At 38.8% G+C, this 18,059-nt stretch overlaps 1 protein-coding gene across 9 annotated transcripts in view; it reads right to left on the bottom strand.

Moving 5' to 3' along the window:
• The window catches only part of LOC149158714 (uncharacterized), a 242,414-nt gene that overhangs the window by 33,576 nt on the left and 190,779 nt on the right, over positions 1-18,059 (bottom strand). For 5 of the 9 annotated variants that reach the window (XM_089436286.1, XM_089436287.1, XM_089436283.1 and 2 more), the window contains 2 exons: positions 4,626-4,987; positions 3,451-4,423 (listed from right to left, as the gene is read on the bottom strand). In XM_089436286.1, coding sequence (XP_089292412.1) covers positions 3,451-4,423; positions 4,626-4,987 — 1,335 coding nt within the window. The other 4 variants (XM_089436285.1, XM_089436288.1, XM_089436289.1 and 1 more) reach the window with 4 other exon arrangements.

Here is an 18,059-nt window from a genome sequence, read left to right as displayed (position 1 = left end):
GATGGGTTGGTCGAGGTGTGTACAGTGAAACAAGGGCTAAAGGTGAGGCCGAGGTCTGAAGGAAGAAGGCCAAGGGCCTCAAGATTGTTGGCAGGCTTAATAGAGGATTGGAATCATGGCATGGAGGTTGTTGGAAGAGTCGAGAACCTTCAAGAGCTTGTCTGACAGAGTGGATCAAGCAAGTTGAAGTATGGGAAGGCATTCGTTGGCAAATTAAAGGGTTCCCATGAGGGAAAAAAACCACATTACAATTCATCTTATGATATTAGCCCTAAGCCGCAAATCTGGGAGAGGATGAATTTATGTCTTGAGAAGGAGGCTGAATATCCTTAGAAGTCTGATCTGCTAAAAGAATGGATCTGTGCTAGAAGGAGAAGTCGTGGATCATCTGTTTTTTGTTTGGGACAAGCTTTGTTTGTGTCTTGGAGAGGGCTGAAGTCCTAGTTCTTGTTTCAAGAAGGCCGCAAGCCTTCAGGAGTAGCTGGAAAGGGATGAGTACCCTCAGGACCATGCGCAGGTGGGTATAGAGCCGCAGACAGAGATAAGGAAGGCCGTAGTTGAGGTTATATGGTCGCAGATAGTGGGTTTGAGGGCCGAGAGGCCTCAGAAATATTTTGGCACAGGACCTAGGAGCCTCAAGCCTAAGTAGAGGCCAACGTAGGCAGAAGAAGGGCTATTGTTCAGTTGTGGGTGACTGCAGAGGTGAAATCGTGAAGTCTACTCACAAATGAAATTGCGAATAGCATGTTTTAAGGGCTAACGTACAGTCATCTTGAAGGACGTAATGACTGTGTAGCGGTGCTATTTGGGCTGATTATGCAGAGTATTTGAAGGACTAAATACCCTATGAGAAGTTGAGTTGGACAGAGATCTGGAAGGAGCCAAATCACTATGTGCTGATGGCAAGGACAGCCAGGTGGCAAGGGCAAATGAGGACTGAAAGGGTTGGTGATAAAAGGACATCTTCTGCAAGTAAGTCATGTGTATTTGTTCTTGTCCTTTTGGGCAGATTGCAGATCTGAAGAAGCAGATCACAAACGCTAATTTCGTATACTATGTATACTAGTTGTACTAGTGATCTGAAGGGCCATGATCCCTAGTATGGGAGCCCCATGATTCTTTTATTGATGGACTAATAAAATAATCAACCTTTGAGCTCAAATTTCTGTGTACTTAATTGATTTCACTGCTGAAGATTTCTGTTGTGCAAAGTGCTTGTAAGTTGTGGGTTCCCAATGTGTTTGTGTGTGTGACTAGCCTCAGACCAGATCTAGGGCTTAAGGAAAAATCAACATTTTGAACTTAAACTATAAGGCAGGATATCAATAATCAACGTATTGATACCTCTAATACCACAATGGATCAGTGCTGCAAACACCACTGATTAACAAAGCATGTGATCACGGCACATCACCCTTAGTTACAATTTTGCACATAGTTGATAAGGAAGGATACCAATAAGTAAAGAGTCCACACCTCTAATACACCAATGAAGTGGTGCCAAAAACACTGTTGGTTAACACAGCATTTGATCATGCCATAACACCCTCCACAAGCCTACAAAATCCATATTCGTTCACCCTTCATGCAATTTCTTTTATCCTTTGCAATTTCTCTTATCCATTTTGTCATTTCTCTTATCCTTTGCAAAAGATTTCTACCTCTGAAGACCACGTCCAAGTGTGGACTCTGCCTAGCCATCTTACTAAATAAAAGAAGATTCTTAAACCCAAAATATAAACAACATTCTTGAACACAAATGTCGTAGGTATTGATATTTTGATTTGCAGAGTCCCCTAGCCTTCGACATAATTCTCTGTACCATCACCAAGATTATCATTTATGATCTGGACTCGTTTTCAACAAGCTCTACAAACCATATACTTCTGTTAGTCGTGTTCCACAGCTTGAGAATCAAAATTCCAATCAATTGAATACTTACTTTAGATCAGTTGAACGGACATCCAATTACTCATTTACTAGAGAATCAAGGAAATCCTATAAGAAATTGTTCAATTGCCTTAATAAATGCAATTCCAAAGTGTTTGCAGTGTGCATGTGGTTGAGTTAGAATCTCACGATTCTTGTAACATTATAAAACAAACAAAATAACTGAAAATGGGTCCCATAGGAACTCGTCAAGATTGTGGCTATGATTTTTAACATTTAAGTTAGATATATGGCTATTTGTCGCTGTCATGCATCTGTACTTGAGAGTCCCCTCCATGCCTTTCAGCAGGCATCTATATATTTAATGGTTGTTACAGCTATTAGCAAAGTTCAATTAGTGATAAGCATCTGTGTATGAAAAACATAATTCACTTCCAGGAGGTGTTTTGGGTCCTCTTAGTTATTGCTGATGAATTTATAAGAAATTCAGATATCCAAAGGTGACCTTGCCTGATCTCCATTCTTTGGATCTTAAGAACCAGAAGGAATCAAAAAGACAAGTAAACAATAATATGCCCTGTAAGATAAGTAATTAAGTAATTTTATTTCTATGCAAGCATGCTATCTTATTGGTGCTTCAAAAAAATTTACATGTGTAACTTCAGAAATGAAACCAACTAAATTATTAGTCGTCTAATCTCATATAGACAATTGATTCCAAAGTCCATATATATTATAAATATAGTAACAGGATTTCTGTTTAACTGATTCTCAGTGGGCCAAAAAAGAGTATCATGATAGGTAAATAGGAAATGCAGTTCAGATCCTTGGAGACTGAAAATTGGTTCTTGGATGAATTACAGAGTAGCTCAGAAATCACAACATTGGAATAGCCCATTTCATACATCAGTTCAAGGCCCAGCTTCTCAAGTTTGTCATTTTCTCCTGCAACCATATTTTCAGAGAGCTGAATGGACTAGCAGATGGTTTGTCGAAGCAGGCAGTTCATGGTCCAGAATGCATTCTTGACATCTCTTGAAATTACTGACACAGAGGATGGGATCATCACAAAATTTCTTGGAAGACAAATATTTGAGTAATCTCTATTCTATGAGGCAGTATGTCAAGATCTTTATAGACTTGTACTGTTTTTATTTATAGGATCATTGAGACGCTACTTATAGTTTGGATATGAAGGCCTTTATGGCCAGCTTAAATGACTTTTTTGTAAGTCAGATAACGGTTCATAATTATCTTGATCTTAAGCTGATATCATAGTGACTGGATGGCTTGAACAGTGCAGTCAGCTCAGTTCCAGTTTGTGTCCTCGAACACTTGTTGAATAAAATATCATCTTTTCATCTCAGAATAAAGATATTACATTTGCTGCAAAACTAAAGTATAGGAAATGCAAATCCAACTATGTTCTTAAGACCACAACAGAATTGCAAGTGAATGTAGTTAGTTAGATGTAAAGATACATAAATGATAAAGTTTGTATGCTTTTTATAACAGTCACAGCGTAGAAAAAAATTATTCTGAAGAGCAGCAGATGAATACCTGGTGTATTATCTTGAACGTGAAATGAATTTGTGATGTAAGATTGTCTGAATTTTGATGAAGATCCAGTCAATGAGAAAACTGATCCAATACCATTCTTGGCATCATCTTCTTGATTAAGTATTCTCAATTTCTCTGGTACCTGAATAAGTGGGTCTGTAACTCCAACTGTACAGTCCCTTCTATAGTGACTAGCACATATCGCATTTTCCTTTGACTTCAAAGTTGCTTCAACACAATTTGCATCGCCTTTACATTGTTCACCAGGATAATGAAAACGTTCATCAGTCATTTTGTCAAAAGAATGGACAGAAAGCTTATTGCTTTCAAAGTCTTTCACTTTAGACAGTTCACAAAAATTAATCAAGCTCGTCTCTTTAAACAATTTAGTTTCATTTTCATCCAGAGGTTGAGATGCCACTAGACCAGCAGCCGGATGGGAATTATCCCGGCCAACAAAATCAATACCCATAGGTGCATCTAGGCATCCCTCCAGCCTTTTCCCAGATCCATGCAGTAGAGCAATTTGTCCTGATTCCAATTTTATATTTTGATCTGTCTCCAAAGGTACAGATCGAGACTCATTTGAGCAATATTTGTTCTTAAATTCAGTGGCACCTACCCGAATCCATCGACTCTGCATCGTATTTCTATTCATGGATAATCTACCAGTATCGAGGTATCCCTTGTAGGGCCCTACATGGGGAAGTGACCAATGAAAAGGAGGAATAGTGCCACTTTGAACTGTGTATGTGTTAGAATGTCGTAAAGATGAACTTTGCAACCCAGCAGCCATCTGAAATGGGCATTGTTCTATCAAGGTATCCAAAGTTTCTACAGATGGAATTCCCAGACATTTAGAAAACTCTTCAGGTTGGTAGAATGGAAGATTGTGGACTGGAAAAACTGAATTGGTTGTTGCTTTCACTAGACCTTCTGAATCGGCTTCACAAGGTTCACTGCTCCAAACTTCCTAAAAACATAAGAGGAGGGAAGCAAGAAAGAAAAAATTACTATTAGATATTTTAAGAGTTCTCCTTAGCTGTCAATGACCAAAGGAAAAAGAGTTTTAGGATAAACTTGCAGATGAGAACAAAGTGTTGCCTGCTAACCATACTAGTCAGGTGGAACTCTGAAAAAGTAGAAATCAGAAGCATAGTATAAATTCAACTTACCTTTCTTCGTGAGGATTCTTGTCCCACTACTTTCCCTTGATCCGTTGTGTCCTCAATCTTGGCACCAAAATTCATTTCGTTAACCTTATTTTGGCTAATGGGCCATCCTGAAAGTTTCCCTTTCAAACTGTAGGTATTATCCAAGTCATTCACCTTCTTCTTAGATATCACAGACTGGGATGGCAGTATCTTACATATATTTTTAACAGTTTGTATAATATTTTCATTGTTGATATTACTTTCCCTTGTATCAGTTCTAGAAAATCTAGCCACTTCACAATATCCATTAAGCAAATCTGTCAGAGTTAAATTTGCCATGTGCTTTGAAACATCAATAGAGTTGGATTTCAGGCCATAAATACCTGAACAAGAAAAAAAACATATTCATAATGGCAATACTTGGATATACGCAACAGAGTAAATATAATCCTGAAAAGAGGATATCATTCTTTGACCAGTCACTAAGCACAATAACAAATTAAACAGAAAATTACAACGATTTGGAAAATACAAGCAGTCTGCTGCCCAAAATACTAGAGAAAGCCTTGCAACTGACAGAGCATGCACCCCAAGCCATTAAATCAAAAAAAAATACATCCTTATCACAGAATCAACTGGCATCACAAAATTATTAATAATAGCTAAAGTTCACTCTGAAAAAACTCAACAAAACAGTGGCAAGTGTAGTTGCACTGAAATATGAGCATTGCAGTACAACTAGTTTGGACACAGAAAAGAGGCAAGCATATTCAATGAAATCTAAAACACTTGCATGGGCTCAAAAACCCTTCATATTTTGTTTTCAAGCTTTAATGGTTTTAAATTCATCGATGATCCATCTGCTTATATGTTTTTCCCTAAGTTACCAGGATTAGGATACGGATACGGATACGGATTCGATCCGGATCCAGATTCGGGTCTGATTGATTTTTTAAAAGCCAGGATTCGGATACAGCAAGAAAACGGCAAGAACAGTCGATATAAATATATTTTTATAATAAAATTTTCAATATATAATTTATATTTACATTTATAATATATAATATTAATTTTGTGGTTTATTAGGTTAGCTTGAGTGGTTGACTGATATGATTTGCAAATGGTATCAAGTCCTTGGGCTGATTGACTATGAAACATGTTAATATGTCTATAATCAATATCCTCAAATTTATTGTGATTACCATTCATCAACAACGATAGAGTTTACAGGTTGTCTATGAATTTCATGAACAAACATATAATAATTAATAATTAACGTAGTATTAATTATTCTATGAAAATTAAATTATAGACTAAACATACAAAAAAAAACAATATATAAAAACATTTGAATACACTATTACTTTATATGAATTAAATAATAAGCTTGTAATATATAAAAGTATAATATAAGTATTAATCTAAAAACTTTAAAAGGTGTACATAACAAATTTAATATATTTTAAATAATTAATTTATAATATATATGCACAATAAAATAATAAATTTCTTATATTTTGAATAATGAACTAATAATGTATACACAATAAAATTATTTTATAAAGTTATAACATTTTTAAAATAATGTAAATAAAATATAACAGATATATAAAGTTATAGTTAAATTGATATAAATAAAATATAGGGTAACAAATACAGTGTCTATTGAGCATGGTTGTCTCTTTATGACCTTTATTGTTTCCGCTGCACTTAGTATTGAGATTTTTTGTGTATAATTGCTCAATGATATCAGTGGCATAAGATAAATTGTTTGAAGGTCATTAGATAGTAATTATCAGATCAAAAGATTGGTTTTTCAGTGGATCTTTTAGAAAATTCAACATCCGTATCAAAGCTTTGTTGAAAGAGCAGCCCTTGAAGTCAGCCTATGAGACAAGTGTTTAGCAGCTTGACTAGATTTCGATTTCTTGTCAATTGGTGCCAAGTCTCAAAATGGAAGACAGTGTTACAAATTTTAAGAAGGAAGTTACTCTAGAGCCAGGGCGCTGAAGAGAAAGTCTCCCTCACCAATTTTTATATAAAGAGAAAAGAGAGCCTATCATAACACCTGAATTAAAGTATCTTGGTCGTTGGAGTCCGAACAGAAAGATATAAGAAGGGATTGATGTGGTGATGGAGGACACACCAAAGTCACTTGGAGAATTCGATTTCCCAGAGTAACAGCGGTCAGTTGTCGGAGAGTTCGAGCTTCAGTGATGTGGCAGAGATAGTGAGGAGCAGGGACAGCGAGCTGGAGGAAGGTTTCTAGATCTTGAGAGGCAGCGGCAAGAGGAACGAGTTATTCCATGTGAGGTGGCACAAAGGACTGCGCAGTTGCTTTAGAAGAAAGTTCGATTTGCTGGAGAGAAATTCGTTCTCAATTCTAGAGGCCGGGCAAAGGGTCCAAAGTGCCGGAGAGGCGATTTCCTCAGCAGAGATAGGCAGAACGACTTCATCAAAGGCAGGTTGGAGGCTTTACGTCATAGGGTCTACGCAGAGCAGCACACAGGCTGACGCAGAGGGTCTAGGAGGCCAAGTTTTCTGAAGGAATTTGTGTCGGGATTGCTTGTGGAAGAAGGGTATTTCCCTTAAAATAATTTTGCCCATATCTTCTTGCTATTTGGATTGCCAGTTGGGCATCCATAAATTGTACTCAGATTTTCACTGCTGCATAATAATAAAACCTTCACTGTTGCACCGGTTTTTCCAAGTTGGGTTTTTCCGGGGGCATTTGTCCAAAAATAACGGTGTCATTTTTATTGTGTGTGCGCTAGAATTTTCTCAATTTCTAGCGCTATTATTTCTGTAGTGTTTTATTTGTGAAGATTGCAGTATGATTTATTTGATATTAGACGTAGCAGATAAATTGTTAAAACAATTAACAATTAGAAAAATAAATTTCAGTTGTTGCAGTAGGCTTTTAGTTTTGAAATTTTCACATGGTATCAAAGCATAAGTGATCAGCTGGGAAGCCCAGAAGCAGAGAAGAGAATTTTGCTACTCAATGGGAGCAGCAGGCCGAAATTCTTAGAGGCAGCGCAGTTCCTTAACATGCGGGTCGAGTTGTTGAGGTAAAGTTTCGATTTTTCAGTTGCGGGTTGAGAGAAAAGTCGAACTGCCTAGAAGAGTGATTCCAGCATTCAGAGGGAGCAGCTGCAGCTCAGATTTTCGCTGAGTAAATTCTTGGTTGGATGCAAAGGGTTTTGTTGCAGGTTGTAGAAACAAAATCCGCATCAGGTGGAAGAGAAAACACACACATCAGAGGGAAAATTTCTCTCAGGGAACTTCAAGTCTCAGAAGTTCGATTTTCCAGCAACAGATTGGCAGTAGCTGAGTGCATATTTTCTCACTCCTAAAGGTAGTGCTAGCAGATTCAGCAATCGAGCAAAGGGAAAGAGGGAGATTTTGGAGGTTTATTTCTCTAGTTTTGACTTCCCAGATTTTGCAGCTCTACAAGGATGTATTGAAAAGAGTAACTAGGTTTGTTCTTCATAATGACATGTAATTGTGATTTTTGTAAATGATGAAAAGAAGAAAATAAAATTATTATTGTAATGCTTGCTTCATGGGTTTCATGAGCAAGAGATTTTATTTTTAGATGGCTCCCATTGAGAGCCTTTAGGATTTGTCATGAAAGTCAGAGTCAATGTCATGTATGAAGAACCCTTCTTGGGCATGTTACAAATGTAATTAAGTCTACAGGATTGTCTAATAGCCCTCCAAGACAAGCACATGTTTCTCCTCTTCAAGTTGGCCTCAAGATATAGAGGAAATTCATGTTGGCTCACCTTACATGGAGACACCTATTCGAACTATTATGTCGGCTTATATTGATAGGCAAACTACTATATATATGGGTGAAGGCACTTCGCATTTCCACAGTTAGAAATTCGCATCTCTCTGAAGTTCATATAGGAGTACAATGAAGAAGCTCGCATGTCTCTCTGTGATTTCAGAGGACAATCACAGTCAACAGTTTGGATGCCTCTCTGAGTTTTTCGGTGGACAATGACAGTTAGAATTTCAGACATATCTCTGAGATTTCATGTCACAATTACAGTGAAGCAGTTCGGATTACTTCTGAGATTCGAATGACCAGTTCAGGAGGAAATTTCAGTGTCACACAGTTTGGTGAAGGCTACAGTTTGGATCTCTCTGAAGTGCGAATAGGATCACAGTCAAGAAGAGTTTGGATCTCTCTGAATTCAGTGACAAAGTGCAGAGATAAGTTCGGATAGGTGATGAAGGAAAAGCGAAGAAGTTTAAGGGCTAACCACATGAACAGCAATTCGGATTTCAGAGGGAAAGTCTCTGTGTCGCAGTAGAAGATCACAGATTGGACAAGGTGCTAAGAAGATCGAAGGGGAAGATGAGTTGAGAAGAGGAAAATAGTTGAAGACAGTCAAGAGAACTTGTGTCTTGGTCTTGGAGTGGCAACTAGGTCAAGGGTCTTGGTCTTGGTATTCGTCAATTGGAATATCTATAAGAAGAATTTGTGCGGGTTTTCCTCTCAAAGAGAGAGGTTTTGGCCCTAGCTGATAGCCTAAGTTCTATGTCTCTTGTCTATTTATGTTCATGCATTGGTAACTGTTTGATGAAGAAGAACACTAATAACTTAAGCAACTAGATCCTAATCTACCAAAGTAAATGTCACTCACAAGCAGTTACTAATTAAGAGAAATCACCTAACTATTGATGTCCTAGATTTCTCAACATGGCATCGGAGCTAAGATGACAGTTTAAGGAAGCGCATCTAATCAAAGAGACACTCAAGGATCAAGTTTCAAGAATGGCATCAAAGCATATTGAAGGATATCAAAGTGAGAGTTCAAAGATCTATATTGAAGAAGCAATCTATAGATCAAAGAAGAAAGTTTACTTCAAAAGAAGTCTTGGGATCATCAATCAAATCAATACAACTAGAAGTCTATACCAGCGAAAGTTTCGGATCCTCTAAGTCATCACTAAAAGACCACAAAGACCCTCATCAAGTTGAAGAGATCTGCAATGCAAGGTAACCCAAAGTATAGAAGCATTTCTAGGACTAAGATTACATTAGCTTGGAGAAAGTCGATAAGCATTTCTAATCTACACTCATTCACCACCGAAGAAGTAGAAGTATCTTGAAGGCTAGAAGGCATTGTCATCATCTTCAAAAGCTATAAGGCAAGTTCCCTCTCATTGAAGCAAGGATCCCCTCCTTATCCTTGAAGAAGATCATCCGAGAAGCATCAAGTCATCTTCATCGATCGTCATCAACAAAGAAATCAAGTTGAAGATTTCATCTTCACTTAACAAGTATCTTTATTCTATAATCTAAATCTGGTAAAATGACTTCGTTTTGCAAGGAGATCTATAAGTTGGTTGGGTCATCGAACTTCCTTGCATGGAAAAAGAAGGATAGACATAGTCCTCGAAGAAAGTGAAGTCATTGCTAATATTAATGGAAAAGTCTCCTTTGAATACATGGAAAGGGATCAAAGGCCTCAAGGGATTCTTATGAAATCAGTCAAAGGTCCCCTCATATAGCAGAATCGGAGACATCAAAGAGATATATATAAGCTGGAAGAACTATTCTCTAAAGATACAATAAGAAAGGTCATATCACTTAGATCTGATCTACACAAATTGAAGGTATCAAAGGATGACGGATATCTTCATAATATCTCAACTGCAAGATCTAGGAGAGATGATTTCAAATAAGGAAATAATCTCTTTTTCAAAATACACTAACTAATGAACAAGGTAACAAATGTCTATGAGGATAAGAAGGTTATCCCATTCAACAACTTGCGGTTTCTATGCAAGAGAGACGAAGACAAGTTGAGGGCCAAAAGTATTCAAACATTTGTCGAAAGGAAAGAACATAGCTAAGAATCAATGCTATGAAACATAACAGGAAAGATTGTCCTAAGTTCAAGAGGGGCAATATCAAGAAAGATAAAGAAGAAGTCCATTTCATCGAAAAAGTGGAGGAAGTTGAAAGAAGGAAGTCCAAGGAAGAGGAAAAGCATTAGAAGTAAGAGCTCGTGACATCACCATAACATGAAGGATGTTTGATAGTCAAATATGAAGGATATAGCTCTTGGTAACCTCGTTATAAGCTCAAGTAAAAAGGAAGAATTCATCTAGGACTAGTCTCATTGATCTGAAAATGGAATGTACTTGTTTAAGGGTGAAAGGTATCCATTTCCCATAATTTCAAATGTGAGCTATACACTCCAAGTGACCTCTGAAAATGTGAAAACTTCTTATTTCTTATACAGAGATAGACTGTAGGGGCATTCACCGGACATGTCACCTCTAAAGAGAGGATGAGTTCCAGAGGCTGCCTGGCCCTCTACAGGCTTTGCCTAAAGAAATAATAAAGTAAACACTTAGAAGTCTTTGACATACACATACTTGAAGTTTGATGTCTTGCGGAACAAGACAGATAACTTTCTGCAGCTGAATAGGTGATTATGTGTGTATGCAAGTTATGTATATTTGTTGTTTAACACTTTATATCAGTTTTGTTTAGCATATCATCTTCAGCAAATAAAGACATCAAAATGATAAAGCAGTTCACCCCCTCTGGGCTACATCTGCTGGACCAAACCTCTCAAACTAGGCTTGTCCTCTTGTATTAAAAATGCTACAAAGGCTAATACAAGAATATGAGTGTCTCGAAAGACAGATCTGACTGTAAATACAGAATCAGAAGATAGGAATTAGCTAATCATGTTCTTTCCCAAACACTAAACAGTGAAATTGTACCTTATACAGTACTTTCCCCAATTGGCCCTGGTGGCCCTTTAAACTTGCATGGAGAATTTCGAGGTGAAGATGACTTCAATTGGTTCTGAACCTCTGTCATTAGACTCAGAAGGTCGAAAACAGCAGACATAGGCTTTTGAATCACCAAAAATGGATGAACATAGCCCCCAAACAGCTCAAGCACTGAAATGGCCCTGATGGTCCTGAAAGCTTCCCTGAAGCTAAACAGTGAGAAGAATGCCTCAACAGGCAAAACGAGCTGTAGAAATGGATTCAGAATGCTGAAAACCTTCAGGAATGTCCTTCGTTCCACATTAAATGGCTACACAATTCCCAATGCAGCTCCCAAACTGATTTGGCCCTGGTGGCTCCTGGAACTTCCACGAAGCAAAATCACCTGCAAACGACCTCAGATGGTTGTGAAACCTGTGCCAATGGCTTCAGAAGGTCGAAGAGACCCAAAATCAAAAAAAAATTCGTCCAAAACGGACTTTCCTAGCCAAAGTTATGGCCATTTACTCCCAACTGCCAGTTGCCCCTACAAAAACTCCAGATAACTTTAGTTGGAGCCAATTAGGCTCGCCAAATATGGCGGGTCCGCCCAAATTTGGCGCTCCGCCAAAATTTCCGCCAGTCTAACTGCTTGTGACTAATGGACATGTGACCAAAAATTCCGGGTTGGCTGTTTGCATGGGATTCCGCACCGGCGGTTAAGTGTCTAGGCCCATGGTTTTGGGCGTAAGGGCATATGGAATGGGCGCTGGCCCCCTTCGTTGCCCGCCCAAACCAAATTTAAAATTCTTAAGTAATTCATTCCACCTCTATATCAAGGGTCAACCATATGGTCTAACGGTAAGGCGTCGGAGTGTTATTGCGCAGGTCGTGTGTTCAAACCCCTTTGCTACCAAAATTTTAACGTATGCCAACATAATGCTGATGTCACCCTGGGCCACGTGGCGGCCTCCGAGCCTACCACGTGGCAACCTGTGATTGGCTGCCCAAATAGAATATTCCAAAGAATATTCTGTAGAATATTCTTTTTTTAATATTTTTTTTTGAAAAATATTCAAAAATTAAGGGTTATTGGGCGATTTTGTTTTTGGCATAACTTTCTCATACGGAGACCGTTTTTCAAACCGTTTGCGCCGCCGGAATCAGGAAGACGAGCTCTATCCGGTCGTTTAGGTTCAAATCAGTTCTGAGCACTTTCATTTTTTACCATTTTACGACACTTGGTCCTGAGCTCCTGATCACACCTCCCAAATGAGAAGGCTTTTGGTCCCCAAAAGCTTACTGAATCTCTGAACTGAATTGTACAACACTTGAGGAACAGAAATATCCTCTTCCGTTCAGCAAAAAGAGCATATTGATGCCAAAATGTCCTGCCTTGCCAACTGACGTCATGGCGACTTTTTATTGCATAAGCCAAGTACTTGTCGAATCCCGACCAAATTCTTTTGCCAGACAAATTTGAAATTGCAGGAACCAGCAATGAAACTTGTTGATATATGAGCTGAAATCTTCCTCTGAACATGTGGGCCTGCCAACTGTCACGATGCCCATCCATGGCACCTCTGCTCCAAAAGAAGAGTTGCCTCCCAAATGAGAAGGCTTTTACAAAGATGAAACACTTCATCATTTCTCCTCTTTACAATCTTGGAGATCAAATTAACTTTTTCCAAGTCAAGATTACATTACATGCATGGTTAAAAACAAAGTAATCAACCCTTCAAGTTAATCACACATACATGTTTAAAATACAAGGAAATCATCATGATCCCTGTGCTCATGCATATCATTCTCATGCATGCAGTTTATCCTTCAACTTTCTCTTAAATACAATCATAAGTACAAGATCCTCGATCACATGTACATGTACCTTCAAAGCTGAAATGAATATAACTTTCGCTACGATAGAGTGAGTCTCATACTCAGCTTTTCCATCCTGCAACTTGCATTCCCTTAACAAAGAAATGCATTCAATCAAAAGACATGCAACTTTAATTGGATAAGAATTCTAACCATTTCTTACCAATCCATTTCAAAGGCGCTTCCTTTAGCTGCACATCGATATCAGCATGTGTATCATCCTGACACATATCAATGATGGAAACTTCCTTCCCATTCTTGCCATACTCTTTCTCCAATTTCTTCAACTTTCGTGGAAGCATTGTTGGATTCAGAGTCCAACACCTTTCAGCAGTATGTCCATGCTTATGGCAATAAGTGCAACACATGTTCATCTTCTTGATAGCATGATTTGCATTGTTCAATGGAACTTTGGCTTCTTTCCTCCTTTCCTTCAAAAGTTTCCTATATGTGGCCATTCTTTTCCAACATCTAGAAACACTATGGTTAACCAAACCACAAAAAAAACATGCAATTCTTTTCCAATGCTTATGTGGAAATTTACCATGCTTTACATGATCAAAGGAAGTATGATTGAAATCAGATTTATACCTTTCTCTTTCACCTTCATTACCTTCATGAGGCGGTGAATCAAATGAAGAAGAAGCTCCTTTTGGAACACCATCAATCCCTTCAATGGTTTTAGAGCTTTCACCACTTTCTTGTTCAAGTGCATGCTTATGCACACCTTCTTCCTGCAAGGTATGTTTCAAACTATTGCATTCCCCAAGAATACAATCTTTACCAACTTGAGGTAGGGAACTTGAAATGAAACTCCTTCTAGGAACTGTTTCAATTGCCTTCATGGCTACTTTGGAACTTTCTCCATAAGATTGTCCATAGCCAAGACCCAAATTCTTAGGCCTTACCTCAACCATTATTGGCTCAACTATACCCTGTGCATGTTTTCCCAATCTTTTTCCTTCATATCCCATTTTGGACATCAACTTGGACCCTATGCCTCTGGTATGTTTCTCAAAAGAGCCAACATAAACATTCTTATAAGAATTTGAAGACAAACTAGAATTGTTTACCTCTTCTTCAAGCTCATACTTGGCTAAGGCTTCTTTGGCAACAAGGAGTTGTGTCTCCAACTCATGCATCCTTTCCAGATTCATGTTTGCAATATGAAGTTGGCCTTCCATTTCCTGCAATTGGTTAGAAAGCAACTGCTTCTCTTCCCTCATGGAATTCAACTGCTCTTGAAGTCTAAAGCTCTTTCTTTCATCCTCATACATTTCTCTCACCATATTCATCATGATGAAAAATTCTTGCTTCAAGCCTTCATCAAAAAATCTTGTGAAGGAGGACGATTTTGAGAACTCACTTAAGGAAGTTGTCATTATAAAAATGAACAAAAGAGCTTCAGCAAACTCAAAAAACAAGTAGTTTGCAAAATAATAAAGCAGTCAATCTTCAACACTGCTTAAGACACCTTTCAAGCTACACAATCAAGCTAGTGATGTCAGTCAAGCAAACCTAGTGCTCTGATACCATCTGAATCTGAAAATGGAATGTACTTGTTTAAGGGTGCAAGGTATCCATTTCCCATAATTTCAAATGTGAGCTATACACTCCAAGTGACCTCTGAAAATGTGAAAACTTCTTATTTCTTATACAGAGATAGACTGTAGGGGCATTCACCGGACATGTCACCTCTAAAGAGAGGATGAGTTCCAGAGGCTACCTGGCCCTCTACAGGCTCTGCCTAAAGAAATAACAAAGTAAACACTTAGAAGTCTTTGACATACACATACTTGAAGTTTGATGTCTTGCGGAATAAGACAGATAACTTTATGTGTGTATGCAAGTTATGTATATTTGTTGTTTAACACTTTATATCAGTTTTGTTTAGCATATCATCTTCAGCAAATAAAGACATCAAAATGATAAAGCAGTTCACCCCCTCTGGGCTACATCTGCTGGACCAAACCTCTCAAACTAGGCTTGTCCTCTTGTATTAAAAATGCTACAAAGGCTAATACAAGAATATGAGTGTCTCGAAAGACAGATCTGACTGTAAATACAGAATCAGAAGATAGGAATTAGCTAAACATGCTCTTTCCCAAACACTAAACAGTGAAATTGTACCTTATACAGTACTTTCCCAATTGGCCCTGGTGGCCCTTTAAACTTGCATGGAGAATTTCGAGGTGAAGATGACCTCAATTGGTTCTGAAACCTCTGTCATTAGACTCAGAAGGTCGAAAACAGCAGACATAAGCTTTTGAATCACCAAAAATGGATGAACATAGCCCCCAAACAGCGCAAGCACTGAAATGGCCCTGATGGCCTTGAAAGCTTCCCTGAAGCTAAATAGTGAGAAGAATGCCTCAACAGGCAAAACGAGCTGTAGAAATGGATTCAGAATGCTGAAAACCTTCAGGAATGACCTTCGTTCCACATTCAATGGCTGCACAATTCCCAATGCAGCTCCCAAACTGATTTGGCCCTGGTGGCTCCTGGAACTTCCACAAAGCAAAATCACCTGCAAACGACCTCAGATGGCTGTGAAACCTATGCCAATGGCTTCAGAAGGTCGAAGAGACCCAAAATCAAAAAAAAATTCGTCCAAAACGGACTTTCCTAGCCAAAGTTATGGCCATTTACTCCCAACTGCCAGTTGCCCCTACAAAAACTCCAGATAACTTTAGTTGGAGCCAGTTAGGCCCGCCAAATATGGCGGGTCCGCCCAAATTTGGCGCTCCGCCAAAATTTCCGCCAGTCTAACTGCTTGTGATTAATGGGCATGTGACCAAAAATTCCGGGTTGGCTGTTTGCATGGGATTCCGCGCCGGCGGTTAAGGGTCTAGGCCCACGGTTTTGGGCGTAAGGGCATATGGAATGGGGGCTGGCCGTTAGGGGCTGGCCCCCTTCGTTGCCTGCCCAAACCAAATTTAAAATTCTTAAGTAATTCATTCCGCCTCTATATCAAGGGTCAACCATATGGTCTAACGGTAAGGCAGCGGAGTGTTATTGCGCAGGTCGTGTGTTCAAACCCCTTTGCTGCCAAAATTTTAACGTATGCCAACATAATGTTGATGTCACCCTGGGCCACGTGGCGGCCTCCGAGCCTACCACGTGGCAACCTGTGATTGGCTGCCCAAATGGAATATTCCAAAGAATATTCTGTGGAATATTCTTTTTTTAATATTTTTTTTGAAAAATATTCAAAAATTAAGGGTTATTGGGCGATTTTGTTTTTGGCATAACTTTCTCATACGGAGACCGTTTTTCGAACCATTTGCGGCACTAGAATCAGGAAGACGAGCTCTATCCGGTCATTCAGGTTCAAATCAGTTCTGAGCACTTTCATTTTTTACCATTTTACAACACTTGGTCCTGAGCTCCTGATCACTCATCATACATCAGTCAAAAGGAAACATCTGCTGGATAGGAATATGCAAGATCCTCGAGATTCCAGGTTCACCGATCTAGAGTGGAAGCAAGTGTTTCATCAGGAACTCCAACTTGTGGAATTCATGGGATGATGGTATGATGACACAAGAAATGAAGCAGATCAGGGGGTTGAAGCTCTTTTCAATCAAGGAAGTTGTTGCAGGAAGCATAGATGACCTAAAGGTAAATGAGGTATGTATGCTTGTATTCGATATTATAAAGTCATGTTGTATGGTTGCAAGTAACTTGGATCACTGTTCTATCTTGAGAAGCATAGTCAAAGGAAAGGAATCCCCTCCTATGAAAGGATGTCGAAAGGCATGAGTCACACTAGATGAAATCAACATAATATGTCCTCATATGAAGTATGAGGTGGTTGACTACAATTGAGGAACTCTAATTGGAAGCTCTTGGGAATGAAATGTGTGAAGAAAGGAAGGAAGAAATCATGAGATATGCAACCAGGGTAAACGCAATCAACATCTAGAAGACCAAGAAGATTTGACTAAGAAATCTCCCAGAATGATATGAAGACTTTCATGGAAGTCTGAAAAGAATGGAGACCCTTGACAATGGATATCTTTGAGAGATGTGTCAACATGTATGCAGGATGTTGATACCTACAGGAAGATGTCATGATGAAAGACCATCACAAAGGTAAGTCTGATTTAAGTGTTCATTTTTTATTTTTGAACAAATATCTGGATGGGCTTATGCAGGATTGCCAAAGGAAGAACTATAGATGTCTTCCCAGAGGACCATGTAGAAGGATGTAAGATCTTTCTGAAGAAAATGGTATGAAGAAGGCAGCATGACATGAAGCAACACAAGATGTAGATTGACGGATCACTTTCTGATGAAAGGAATGATGACATGACTGACTCATGGATGAAAGTGATGAATGGTTTGTGCCCTATGAAGAAGTCCCAAAAGATGAAGACTCCTTGAGAAATAAATCCATGACATCGAAGGAAGGAGCTCTTCAAGCAGTTGGTTATCTTTTCATCTCCACATGAGGAGCTATTGTAGGTCCCTAATTAAGAGGGAGCTTGACAAGTTTCTTACTTGGAAGAAACATGAAAATTCCTAAGCCAAGCGGGAGCTTAGGTAGATTCCTTGAGTACATTCCTTTATTGGAATTGATATGACTACCCCAATTGAGAGGGAGAGATAGACACATCATTATGGTCTTCACCTGGGGAGATAGAATGGAGGATTGGATAAACATCTGGCATCTAATGCTCTTTGAGGATGAGATAGGGCATCCAAGATAAGAGTAGTCGTAGAGAACCGATATTCTTTGAGGACTGGCTATCCAAGATAAGAATAGTCCATAGTAGGTCATACTCTGTGAACACCTGGGCGGAGTATGTACCTTGAGAGACAACGATG

Source organism: Pinus tabuliformis, chromosome 5_2, assembly GCF_031772625.1.
Source record: "Pinus tabuliformis cultivar Carrire ecotype Pingquan chromosome 5_2, CPIR1, whole genome shotgun sequence".
Classification (NCBI taxonomy): domain Eukaryota; kingdom Viridiplantae; phylum Streptophyta; class Pinopsida; order Pinales; family Pinaceae; genus Pinus; species Pinus tabuliformis.
This window is presented reverse-complemented; position numbering and strand designations above follow the sequence as displayed.